The sequence below is a fragment of the Antrostomus carolinensis genome, unplaced genomic scaffold (genome assembly GCF_000700745.2).
Source record: "Antrostomus carolinensis isolate BGI_N321 unplaced genomic scaffold, ASM70074v2 scaffold36252, whole genome shotgun sequence".
In the NCBI taxonomy this organism is placed as follows: Eukaryota; Metazoa; Chordata; class Aves; order Caprimulgiformes; family Caprimulgidae; genus Antrostomus; species Antrostomus carolinensis.
In genome coordinates this window covers 70-13786 of record NW_010298205.1, presented here as the reverse complement: position 1 = coordinate 13786, position 13717 = coordinate 70, and the positions used below count along the sequence as shown (strand labels likewise).

The 13717-nt window shown below is 39.8% G+C and overlaps 1 protein-coding gene across 1 annotated transcript in view; it reads left to right on the top strand.

Moving 5' to 3' along the window:
- GNPAT (glyceronephosphate O-acyltransferase) overlaps window positions 1–11578 on the top strand; it is a 14870-nt gene extending 3292 nt beyond the window's left edge. The window contains exons 3-13 of the mRNA XM_029083590.1: window positions 1065–1194; window positions 1739–1866; window positions 2314–2389; window positions 2966–3117; window positions 3208–3338; window positions 4022–4245; window positions 6760–7005; window positions 7698–7777; window positions 10247–10387; window positions 11287–11386; window positions 11481–11578. Of these exons, the coding sequence (XP_028939423.1) occupies window positions 1065–1194; window positions 1739–1866; window positions 2314–2389; window positions 2966–3117; window positions 3208–3338; window positions 4022–4245; window positions 6760–7005; window positions 7698–7777; window positions 10247–10387; window positions 11287–11386; window positions 11481–11578 (1506 nt within the window). The remainder of the gene's footprint in view (window positions 1–1064; window positions 1195–1738; window positions 1867–2313; window positions 2390–2965; window positions 3118–3207; window positions 3339–4021; window positions 4246–6759; window positions 7006–7697; window positions 7778–10246; window positions 10388–11286; window positions 11387–11480) is intronic.
- The last annotated feature ends 2139 nt before the right edge of the window (window positions 11579–13717 follow it).

Here is a 13717-nt window from a genome sequence, read left to right as displayed (position 1 = left end):
GCACTTCAGGAATTTATAGCCATTGATAAAATCAACTCTCAAACTTCTCTTCTCCAGGCTGAAGAGTCCCAGCTATCTCGGCCTTTCCTCGTAAGGCAGATGGTCCAGGCCCCTCATCATCTTTGTGGCCCTTCACTGGACTCTCTCCAGAAGATCCCTGTCCCTCTTGAACTGAGGAGCCCAGAAGTGGACACAGTATTCCAGGGCAGAGTAGAGAGGGAGGAGAACCTCCCTTGATCTGCTGGCCACGCTTGTTTTAATGCACCCAAGGATACTGTTGGCCTTCCTGGCCACAGGGGCACAGTGCTGGCTCATGGCCAGCCTGCTGTCCACCAGCACACCCAGGTCCTTTTCACAGACAGATGATATATAAGTATTTTAGAGGCGAACAGTGAGCAGGACTTTTTTGTACATTTTCCAAATGCTTCCTGTGGTAAAGAGTACTTTGAGTCATGTGTCAGTGGTTCTGTTAGATCAGCTACTGAGAGAGTTTTTCTATCTGATATTATAAATTTAATAATGCATTTAGTTGAGTTGGGGGTGAAAACCTAATGTTACGTGGCTGAATGTGTTGGCTGTTCTGCAAAACCTTTGTAGAGTTAAGAGTGGTGAAACATTGTGCACCTCTGAGGCAGGAGGCGGTTTAAGTTTGCCCCAGTTCCCTGGGGAGCCATTGTCCCCCTTTGCATTGGGGGATGCTGCTGTTCTGGAGGGTGCAGTGCATTCCCTAGAAGACAGCAGTGTCAGCCCTGACAAGCCCATATTAGATTTCCCATCCCTGTCAAAAGGGATTTGAATTAGACCATCATGTAATGAGGTGGCCTTGGCTTTCGAGTCCTGTGATGCTTGTGAACCACAGGTTTCTAGTCTGGAAACTATTGCTCAAAATTTTGTGTGGTTCCATGCTGAAGAAGTTATGGAGTGTACAGACAGAGAAACCACCCGCAAACAAATCAGCTTCTGTTTGTCTTAAGCCCTGTGAAGGTCTGTATTTGCCAACTGCAACAGTCAGTCTGTAAATATTGAAACAATATTGTTTGTGATTCTTCTTTTTTTTTATTCAGTTGCAACGTGCCATTCAAGAACATCCAGTTGTGCTGCTGCCCAGTCACCGAAGCTACGTAGACTTTTTGATGCTGTCTTATTTGCTATATACATATGACTTGGCTTTGCCTGTCATTGCTGCAGGAATAGGCAAGTATGTTCTTTAACGATGTTTTCAGGATTCAGAGAACCAGTGGCAAGGGATCTGGTAGCAGCTGCTATAAGTAGTAGTGTTTCACTTCTGTTGCAAGTATGTCAAAACCTACCTGAGATGCTTACAGCATCTGAAGGCCTCTCATCTGTGCTGAGTCCAATTGTAAGTAACTGTTTTTCATAGCAGATTTGCTTAGAAGTACCCCATCTTTCTGAAGGTGAATGGGAAAATGTACTTCAAGAATATAGTCTTTATTATGGCTGAAATCTGGGCATCTAAAGAAAATAAATTGCTCTAACTGAATGCTATTTACAAAAAAAAGTGAAAGTGTATTATAATACGCCATTCATGTCTACATAAGTCTTACGAGATGATCAGAAAGCAAATAAAGGTATTTGCAGCAACAGAATCCCTGAAAGAGATCTCCTTTAGTCTGGTAATTGAATCAGTGTATTAGAGAACATGGTCGATTCTGCTGACTGATATTAATCAATTAAGTTTATTGTGTGTGGTTTTGTTTTTTGTTTGATTGTGTTTCAGATTTCCTAGGAATGAAGATAATTGGTGAGCTGCTACGAAGGGCAGGTGCCTTTTTTATGCGTCGTTCCTTTGGTGGGAACAGACTCTACTGGGCAGTGTTTGCTGAATATGTAAAAACGATGTTAAGGGTAAATAAATGACTGAACTCTCCAAACATATGCTCAAGAAACACTCGGTTGGAACGATTCATGCGAAATATGCATGATGTTATAGCTCTGTGATTGCAAGTCTTCACTGTGATCTGATTAAATGTGCTTTACCTCAGAACTGCTGTAGGTGAAGAGCATGCATGCACTCTGTTGTTATAGTTCAGCAGTAGGTTGTAAACAAATTGCTGCTCATGTGTACCCATATCTCATGACAGACACAATATTTTTGTTAATTCAGCTATGCAGTGTGCCAAATATAATGGATGAATATAGGCTCAGAGATGACTGAAGTGAGACATGCATGGCTACCAGTAAAAAAACCCAACAACTTACTTACATTTTAAGTACTTAAAACTATTTGTGGGCAGTAAAGAAGATATGTTTTTATTTTTCTGAACAGCTTTTTTTTTTGTTTTACTTTTGAAGAGTGGCTATGCTCCAATTGAATTTTTTCTTGAAGGGACTAGAAGCCGCACCGCCAAGACTCTGACTCCGAAGTTTGGTAGGTTTGTTGAAAACTTTGAACTTTTTATGGGTATTAGTGTTTTCATTAGTGGCTGTGCGCTTCTTTAGCTCTGCATACAGAGAGGGATGTTAAAGTTGTGGGAAGTTGGTCAGAGTAGTGGAAAACACTATGGTTAGAGTTCCAAGGCCATACAAAGAACGGCAATACACGTCTCTTGTACTCTGCTACTTTCTCTCCCTTCGCTCTATTGTGTATTTCTTTGCATAACTCTTCACCCTTTTCTTTCTAGAAAATAGATGTCCCCTGAGCAGCAGAGAAATGTTGTAACTGTAACAGTAGTGGGGAATCTTTAGAAGGAAGATGCTGCGTGAGCGCAGATAAGAGCACAGAGAGCTGACCAAATGCATTGCTTATATTTACCTTCTGTTTTAAAGGCTGGGCAGCGTCGTCCTTCTGCTTGCTTGAAGAGAAGACAGGCACAGCCCACACCTATTAGCAGTTTCTAAAATTTGAAAATATCTTTTTCAAAGTTAAATTGCAGTTACATTTCTCTCCTCAAAAAAGACAAGTGATTAACTTTTTTCTTTTTTTTTTTTTTTTTTCAATTTGCAGGTCTTCTCAGCATTGTGATGGAACCATTTTTTAAACGTGAAGTCTTTGACACATACCTTGTGCCCATCAGCATCAGCTATGAGAGGATATTAGAAGAATCTCTCTATGCATATGAACTCCTGGGAGTCCCAAAGCCCAAAGAATCTACATCTGTATGTAAATTCCTTAAGAACAGAACATAGGTGGATGTATACCCACCCTGTAGCACCAAAATTTGAGTTTTGCTCTTCCCATTTTCTTAGGGGTTGTTAAAAGCCAGAAAAATCCTCAGTGACAGTTTTGGTACCATACACATCTACATTGGACAACCAGTGTCACTTAGGACCTTGGCATCTGGGAGAATCAATCGGTGCCCGTACAATTTGGTTCCCAGGTACCACATCTTTCTATGGTTTATGCAGAGGAAAAGCATTTGTTTAGTCCTCACCTTTGTGAAATAATTAAGATCTTCTCTTGTACTTTGTTTTCTCTCACTTGCCCTCTATCTGACGGTTTAGACCACTGAATCTGTTCTGTCCAAGCAGAGGCTTATCATGTTTGTGATTGGGTGTTTCTGAAACAGGTTGTTACTTGCATCGCTTTGTGCTGGGTTGAGAAGATGTCATTTTAAAAGTTAATCATCACACGTGAGCCAGGCAAAGCTATGGTTTTTGAGGATTTGGTACTTTTGCCACTTAAAAATTTTGCCTTTCTCTCCCTTCTTGCTTTATTACTGCAAACTGTTGTGTGATCATGTGCCAGGGAGCTGTAGTTATGACTGGATTGGGTGGCTTTTGCAGTTTGTTATACAAAACATAATGCTTTTGAATTTATTTTTTTTTTTAAGATAGCAAGTGTACAGCATCAGTACAGAATTCTTTGTTTCAAATACTGTTGTGAAGCTACTGATGTTTTACTCTGTACTTTTGTTCTACATAGCACATAAAGTCACCCTCCATGTGCTGGCTCCTGAAAAGTAGTTACGGATCTGGGAGCAGTACAGAAGAAATAAGGAAGGGCGTGATTTATATTCCAGGTTTTGTAACTCTTTACCTTGAACTGCATTGTTCTTTTCAGGCATCTTCCCCAAAAGCCATCTGAGGATATCCAAGAATTTGTCAGTGACGTAGCTTATAAAATGGAGCTCCTTCAAATAGAAAACATGGTTTTGAGCCCCTGGGTACTAGCTGCTGCTGTCCTGCTCCAGAATTTGCCAGCCATGGATTTTGAACTTCTAATAGAAAAGACCCTGTGGCTTAAAGGCTTAACACAGACTTTTGGAGGATTCATTGACTGGCCTGGTATGCAGAGAAAGTGTTATTTCTATTCCTTTTGTTGCTTATGAAGGAGAAGTTATATTTCCGTGGAAGCAGAATATGTTGTCAAATTCAGAGAATGTTTTCCTCAGAGTTGTAAATGGATTTTAGGATATGCTAAAAATGATGCTAAAACCTGGCAGATTTTTGCTTAGGCTGTAGAAGATACTACTTTGAAATACAGTTAGGTGGAGGCAGAACAGATGTTTTACTGATATTTCCTGAAGTGTAGAATAAGAGGAAAATTATAAAGAGCTTGTATTAGGGTACTGAGACTTGCCTAGTGTCTAGCTTTCTGAACCCTGTGTAGGTCAGAGGCAATTACCTGGTCTGCAAGAGTTAAACTTGGCGTGATGCTTTTTGTTGCTTGGTATTTGCTGTAGTATAAGTTGTTACTGTGGCAAAGAACTAGTGGAAACAAAACTATAATTTGTCTATTTATTTTTAAATTTCACTTTATACCCAGCAACAGTGGTGACTTTTGGGGAGGAGGCTTCTTTGGTGTTTTTATTTTTATATATACATACACACATACATACATATACACACACACATACTTTTTTATATACGTAATGTGTGTATATATATATATTGGCTGCTGAAAGGTTGATTTTCCTTCCATACTTTCTCAACAATTGTTTTAAACTTCTCTCTGTGAGCCAAGGTGAAACAGGTAGTTAATTTTAGAGCCTCAGGATGTTATGTGGTAAAGCCAGCAAAGAAAAATAATGTGTAATGCAAATACATTTACCTTTTCAGTCTAGGTAGATTTAAACTATGGATCTTTGCTTTTGTAGTCCTGTGTTTAATCAAGGATTTCTCAGTACTGCAATAACGGAACACGAGCAGGCTGCAGTTCTAACAGGACCCTGTCATTTCTGGAAGAACACCACCTCTCCTTTCAGGGATCTGCACTGCAGAGAATGCAGACAAGGTCTGCTTCTGCCAGACCAGTAAAAGGAAGAATTTCATGGCGATATTTAAACTTCATTTAGAATCTTACTGCACACTAAACTGAAGAAGATAACACATTCAAGTTTGCTTTTTAGTTTTGTTTTTCTGAGCAACAGTGAATAAGCTTTTGATTTACTAGAGTTGTGATATAGTCAGGGAATGCAAAAGATAGGCATGGTAATGAAATACAGGAATGACAACAGCTGAGCAGATTTTGTTAGGATTGTGCTGGCACTGCTCAAGGCATTAGTTTTATAGAAACAGAGTTTGTTGGTTTGGATTGTCAATAATTTGAAAGAATAAATATATTTTAAAGGCTAATTTGATGACATCACCAAGTCGGCAACTTCACGTACCCTGTCCGTTGTTCTGTCTTCAAGCAGCTAGTTGTTTCTCCCTTTAGCATGCTGGTTAGTTGTTATAGGCAGAGCATTTACTTGGGTTTTGGAAATTTTATATTAAAAACAGAAACTGCAAAATGATTTGCTCACACTTCTGCTTATTGCATTGAGAAACTTGGGAGCTTTAGCAAAACCAGAACAAAGCAGGTTCAAGGAGCAAATAGGATGCAAGGACATTCTACGTGAAATCTATTTGGGGAAATAATATGATTTTTTTTTTTTCTGGTAGAGGCTATGTTGATATATGATATGCTTGTGATGCTGCAAACATGTAAAGTGTATTTTAGTGTTCAGTAAGAGTTTTTTATTGCTCCTTTCCTTGCTTGCCAAAGAATTCACGTTTGATGCAGGGAATGTTTTGGTAGTGTTTAAAGTGTAAGGTATTCTAAAAAAGAATTCTCAAGACTTGAGATGCTGCTGTTTATCTGAGTAAAGTTCACAGTGTGTCATGCTGACAAAAAAGCTTGACCAAAGCCCACAAGTTTGTGAAACTCATGCCTGCCTTCGAAGAACTTTGTTGTTTTAAAAAAACCACCAAAACAAAACCAACCACATACTCCACATACTTCCTTGCTTTAGGCGTTTTAAAAGGATTGTCTTACGAAACAAGGAGAGGTTTGGGTTTAAGTACAGTGTGGTTTCTCTTTGAGCAGGTGTGTTATGTAACGATACTTACGTTAGGATTTCTTTAAACTTCATTTTCAGTGAGGCCTTCCTTGTATGTGAGAGTTGAGGAAAAACATTCTAGAGACTTGTGCATCTGATTCAAAACTTGTAGTGTCAGAAATGCCTAAGCACAAGTGTGATCTCCATATCCTTACTGATCAATGTGTCTATCAAACAGATCTATTCTCTTTTATTTGGAGGCTCAGAGTTCTTGTTGCAGAGTCAAAGGAAGTGTTTGTCGTTGTTAGCGAGTGGAAGAATGGAGTGCTTTAATTACAGAAACGTCTGAAGTTTGTTCTCTCCACCTCATACTATGCCTAGGCTGCCGGTTCTTGGTATGGATTATTTTACAAGATCTCTCTAACTGAATGTTTGGTGTAATAATTGATAAAACTTAAATACTAGTGCATTTTAGGCTGTTTCTCAATAGACTTATGTTCCCTTTTGCATCTGCCTGAGTGTTGCATTTTCCTGCTAGATAACCTGTGTGCCAAAAAAGCAGTCATGTCTGGCCTCACCTTGCATTCCAACATTGCTCGCCTTGTCGATGGCCACGTGGTCCTAAATGACAAAGGAATGGAAGATGGAGCTGTAGGGAAAATCGTCTTTAAGCGCGCTCTGGCCATCCTCATGTGTGCCACCTACAGAAACCAGTTGCTGAATGTGTTTGTGCGTCCATCTCTGGTGGCAGTTGCTTTGCAGATGACACGCAGCTTCAGAAAAGGTACGTTTGGGTAGCTCTGAGAGCTCGCTGGTTTTGCTCTGTGCGCTGTCAGCTGTGAGAGGAGCACGAGGTTCCTGATGGTGGGAGCTATCTGAAAACATTTTACTCTGGATCAGGTCCCACGGCATAAGGCGGATGTGTTGGGAGGAGACAGGGGTATATTGCTTGCCTTTTTTGTTGGTTCACCCTTTGACGCTGTTGAAAGTAGGTGTATTCTGCTGAGAGGGCAGGGTTAAAGTGAGCTGATCCCAGTTCCCAAGTGTCTTGTTTTGTTGGTGTTTACCAGACCAGCTTTTTAGGTTACAAATTACCCACAGCTCACACTTGCATACAGTGCAGCCAGTTCTCAGTCTTTCTTCTCTTCCCACTACTGTTTCTGAAACAATTCAGTGTTTTCCAATCCTTGGCTCTTAAAGAGACTTTTCAGAATACGTACCTTCGTTTTGTGGTATTTAGCACATGTTCAGAGAAGCTACAACCCCCCTGCTTTTTCCTCTTAGTAACGATTGAATTGAGTGCTTTGAGCACTGGCTGTTCATTGTGGTGGTTTCTGCTGTGTATGTATGTGTGCTTTTAGTGTCAAATCCAAATTTTATTTGATGTAGGTACTCTCTCTAAAATAAGGAATAAATGGCTTTTCACTTGCATGTTTTAAATTATGTTTTTAAACAACAGCACAATATTTTTTTCAGAGGAAGTCTATAGCTGCTTCAGCTTCTTGAGAGATATTTTTTCTGATGAGTTCATCTTCTTTCCTGGCATTTCACTGAAGGTAAAAACGTTCTTTATACAAAAATACTGATAGTAACATAGCCAACTAAAATAGTATATGATTTCAGGGCTCTGCTGAACGAGTGCTTTGTGATAAATACCTACAGTGATATCAACTTGATCTGTGTGGGAGGGAGAACTTAAAAAGGGGTTAGAGTGGAGGTAGTAATTTGGTTAGTTGCAAAACATTGTCTGAATCCACAAAGTTGCATATGCAATCTTTTTTTTTTTTTTTTTTTTTCCCTCCAGTAAAAAACTAAAAATCCTGAAATTGCCCAATTCTGAACTATTAAAATGAGCTGTAGCAGCAGTTTGGCTTTTTTGCATAGAGCTACTAGTCTTCCACTATGGATATAAAAATATATGTAAAGCAGTCTTTTAAATGAAGTGCAGATACTGTCCTCTTGCTCTTCAGTTATGAAAGATACCTTAGGCTCTGAAGAAAAAAGTGTTAAAGTAGATTTAATTGAATTCTGTCACAAAGTGGGTATGTTCTGTCAGCACAGAAACAAAACAGGAATTCTTACTGAGGGTACACCAGGATATTTTTTCCTAAAGCTCTTGCAGACTCTGTAGCAGAGGGGCACTGCTGCTCTCTCAGAAAGTTAAACTGTAGGTATTACACCAATTAATGATCAATCATTGTATGCCCTTGTTGTCTTTGACACATAGAGTGTGCGATTCCAAATTTAAGTACCTATTAAGTACCTCTGGTTGGTTATACACCTTCTAGTGCGGCTGTGATGGGTTATTTTATGTAGCTCCACGTGTGTGGTCAGTGATGGCGGGGCTACCAGAGGACTGTGCCAACACCCAGTGCCTCATCTGTTAAAGGACGCCCCTGTGACCACCTCCCCTTGACCGCACAGCACGGCGGTGTCTACTCTGTAGTGTTTATACAGTGGCTGATGTTCCTCTTATGCCTTGAACTCTGAAGATTTCACTGTTGCTGTGCATTAGTAAACTTTTTTTTAAATATTTTGATGATTCATGTCTTTTAGCTTTTTATTACTGGTATTTATCTCGTGTAGATTCAGATAGTACATTGCGAGCACTGAATGTGAGTGAAGTGTTTATAGTAAAGCCTGATTGAAATTTCTGCAGGCAAAATCTACAGAGTTGAGGTGATGCAGCCTGTGAAGGTTTTTGAAGCAAGAACTTTCCTAATGGGGTAGCAGTGTCCCTAGTAGAGCCTTACAGAAGCTTTAGTTGCATTCTATTTGCTTGAAAAGAGCTTCCCCTCATTTCACCCCTGTTCCCTACAGCTATTGCTCAGACAAAGCCAGTATTGTTCATTCACACAGCCTTATTGCAGTGCTTGGTATGGCTGCATGCTCTCCTAACACAGCTGGGCACAGGCAAGCTGTGAAAACTGCGGGCAGCACTTTGCCCTCTGCGGGACTTGCTGTGTCAGTTTGTACACATCCTGCTAGGTTGGAACTGGCTCTAGTCCAGCTAGCTTGAAATGCAGGTGAGCACAAGTTTATTAGTAAAAAAACCTGGTTCAGTGTCACACCCGGTATAAACTAGTAAGTCCACGTATAGTTTTTATGTTGACTTAAAACTGATGAGATGTGATTTTTATCAGTGCCAAGGCCAAATATCTGACGGTGATATTCGTGATCTTTCCTGCATTAAAAAAAGAGACAAGTATAATTTTCATATCAATATTCAAGACTTGTGGCTATATTGAAATCTTGTAGCTTTTCATACGGAAGAGAATTGGCCTTCTTTTAAAGGCTGATTGGCACTGTTATGTTTAGTTTTCATTGTTAGCAATTGCTGCCTCTTGCAGCTTTTTTTAAAGTACCAAAACCAAGCAGGGAACAGGAAGGTGACTGGCTATGACTGACTTTAGTGCAGTCAAATGAAAGAGCTGCTGTAATGTTAAAGGATCTGTTGGCAACCCACCCCTCTAGTCGTCCATGTGTCTGTGTCCCATCCCCTCCTGTCCTCTGTGTGTGTCCTGTGTCCCCTTCCCCCATGCCAATATTAGTAGTAAAATGGTTTTGTCATTGACATTTCCATAATGTGTAACTTTTGGCCATGGTGTTGCCTTTTTTGTAGACTCCAGATCAGTGAACTGTGTTATAATTTATCGCAAACAGTGGACATGAGATAAAAGCAAACCCCGACTTAAAAAAATCCCCCAAAACTAAAAAGCAAACCCTAAACCAGACAGGCTGACCCTGTTCTGACAAAATCCTGAGGGAGCTCAGGCTGGCTGTTACAACAGCAGCCACAGCCGCTTTCTTTGCTCCTGGGCCTGTTGTGCATGGAGGTACTGCTGTGCTTGAGAACATGTTCCCGCTTATATACCAGAAATAGGTATTTCTGGTATATAGGAAGATCTTGGTTTGAGTCTCTTGAGAACTGAGTGCAGTGTGTGGTTTTTGTTGTTGATCTTGTGGGAAAAGGTAGCTGCACTTACTGTAGACGTTACAATTTCAGTTACGCTTCTCTCTCCCAGGATTTTGAGGAAGGATGTTTTCTACTTACAAAATGTGATGCCATTCAAACAACTCAGCAGGAGCTCTACCCTACTGACAAAGGAAGTGTTATAGTATCCTTCTTGTCAGCTATGTTCAGACCTTTTGTGGAAGGTTATCAGGTATGTTGTTCTTCAGAAAATTATCTTTTTTCTTCTGTGTTTTATAGGGAAGCTAGGAGAGCTGTGATACTTCTGCAGTATAAATAGTGACTGTTGTCATGGTTGAAGAATGCAAGAGTTGAGAAATAACCGTAGGAAATACCTTAAACATCACCCTCCCCCGGGATCCTGATTTCAGCTTTTGGCTCAGACTTTTCCAGTTGACTAAAGCAGGAACTACTTTGTAATGTAGTTCACGGGGAGTGTGCTGCTACCAGGTTCTTTGCTATTTCTTATGAGGAGCTCTTGCTTAATTCATTTTACGTGGGCTGTCCTGCCAGGCGTAGAAAAGATTGCATCGCATATCTGATAGCTTTTTTTGGGAATCATTGATTTCATCCCTATCTCTTTAAATTCTTTGAGTGTCCAAGCTTTAATAAGACTAAACACGTATGCTCCTGTAATAAGCAATGTATACTAAAACAGGAGGCTGAAATCTCAGGTATGTCAGCATACCATTGGTAGGGATGTAGACATTTGAACCTGGTGGATTCTGTTCATGATCTGGTGTACGACTTGGGCTGAACTATACTGATTTGCCCAGTTTTTCCCATCTGTAAAACAGATACTGCTTTCAAAAAAATGATGCTGTTTTTGATTGTGAGAACGGGAATGTTACAGTAATATCTGTAATAACTATTTTAGTAATACTGAATCTTATTTTAATATTAGGATTCTTATGCCTGTTAAACAGTAATAAATTTTTCAGCTGCTCTGCGCAATGATACCTTTTGAGTTCCTCTCCTACACTTTTCAAAGTGTAACAGTATTGCTTATGAGGACGTGTGTGTTTGTAATTCATAACAAGCTGACAATCAAAAGGAAAGAAGTGATAATTACTCTTTTTTTTTAAATATTAGTTAATTTTCAGATACCTCTCAAAGGAAATAAAAGAATCCTTTACCGAGAAGCAGTTTGTACCTGGAGTCCGCAACTTTGTTTTTCAACTTCTCGAGAAGGGTGTGTACAGCCGTTGTGCAATATGATTTTACAAGTGTGGCCTGTTAATGGGCAGTGATAAAACTTTTAATTGTGTTTCTTGCTTCCTCCGTAGGGAATACGCAGTGTTATGAAGCGCTGTCTTCTGACATGCAGAAAAATGCCTTAGCAGCTCTTGTGCAACTAGGTGCAGTGAAGAAGAAGAAAATGTGAGTAACGTGGGCTTTTTGGTGTATAGAAGTCAGTGTGTGGTCTTACTGCTAATTCTTAATGACTGAGCTATTAGTATTAAGTAGAACAGCAAAACCCTGGCTGCCTGAGCATCAGTCACCTGGTTGATGGGATTTACCTGAGTCGTGGTGAAGACCCAGGTCGTTCCTTTCTGTACTGCTGTAGGAGCAGAGTGGCACCCCTTCATAGTGAAACACTCCTGTGGGACCCAGCAATAAAATTAATTAACCCACTAGTAGGCTTCTTCCGAGTCCCTTTACCGTTTGGTTTTCAAAGTTTCTCCCAAAACTTTGATGAGCAAATAGAACAGTCCTGCTTATTTTTAACAACTCCCCACATTGTCTTGACTGTTTTACAGAACATAGTTGGCAGCTGTTGACCCTGAGTTTTTGCTTATGTCTCTTCAGGTAATGAATTGGTTAAGGTTTGAAGTGCTCTTGGAAAGTGCACAAAGTACTGTTGTTGTTATGTCCCCTGCCATGTCTCTGTGCTAAATAGATGTCTATAACTAAATTACCCTTTCAAGTAAAAGGAATAAATCAATTGAGTGCAAGAGAATTTGACAGCAGCTGAAGTTTTGGTTCAGTTTCAAAGAGAGAGTCTTAAAAATTATACGACTGGGGAAAAAAAAACGTTCTTTTCCTGCAGTTGTCCCTGATAAAAATCAAGGGAAGACAGAGGGACTGTGAGCAAGAGGAAGGATAAAGAAACTATAACTGTCCTTGAGGACAATCTGCTTAGAAGTCTACCATGTCCTTAAAATTAATATGTATGCGAGTAGGATGAAAAATATGACGTAATTATGAAAATGTTTAATTCAGATTATTTGTATAGAAATGACTGGAATAAGAAATAGTCATTAAAGAAACATTTTTTTTTTCTTTTAACTGTAGGTCCAATGGATTCACTTACAATGTAAATCAAGAGGCTGTTAATAAAATCCTGGACATGTTTGGTAAGTGTTGTCTAAATCGAAGAGAGCTTCTCAAGTTATAAATTACTTCAGAGATGATGCACATATGTTAGTCCCTATTAGTTCCTTAGATTTATCTGTATAAAAATCCTAATGCTATTTTTTTTCTAATAATACTTTTTTCTGGTGTCATTGACTGCAGTTTTGAATCTCCCTTATTTGAAATACTGTGCAACCTAATGACCAAGGAAACTAAAGCAAAAAGTAGTTTGGTATTTACAGCATTTTTATGAGAAGTGTTAACTTTTTTTGTGTGTGTTTTCCCCTGTTAGATGCTAGGATACCTGTACAGAAACCTGTGGCTGCACGACTCTAAGTGGTTCCTGATGCTGAGCCTGGATGTAAGCGGTGGCCGAGAAGGCTGCCCGGCTGCAACCTAATGACCAAGGAAACTAAAGCAAAAAGTAGTTTGGTATTTACAGCATTTTTATGAGAAGTGTTAACTTTTTTTGTGTGTGTTTTCCCCTGTTAGATGCTAGGATACCTGTACAGAAACCTGTGGCTGCACGACTCTAAGTGGTTCCTGATGCTGAGCCTGGATGTAAGCGGTGGCTGAGAAGGCTGCCCGGCTGCGAACCCACCGGCATGGGGACGGGAGCAGGCCAGGGTCCTCTCTTGCCTGGCCAGCCTGCAAGGACGGGAGGAGGAGAGGTGTTCTTCAGCGGGGCGGCTCTCCACTACTGCTTAGAAAGTGTTGACGCCGAAGGCCAGACTTGTATTTGTATCCTCACCGTGTTTTGTTTTTTAAAACAGATTAAACAATGTTTTTTGGGTTTTGTTTTTTGTTTTTTTTGGATAAATATTTAAGCAGATGTGCACAGTAATGGCTACTTAAATACATTTTTTCTAGACTTGTAACAAGGAATGTGGTTTGTTTCAAATATTTCATGGTTGTGAAAATGTAACAGGGAATGAAAGACTCGCTATTAAAATTAATGGTTAGAAAAATATGTTGCTGGCTGGCTAAATGTAAGATAAGGCCCTTATGAAGGAAGACTTGGGCAAAAACGGGAAACACTAAGTGTGGTGGGTTAATTTTTTTTTTTTTTTTAGGCAACTGCCATTATTTTAATTACTTAATTAATGTTATATTTAAAAAATTTAATTGAAGGAGCGTCGTTAACGTGTCTGTTATTCCTCCCGCCCCG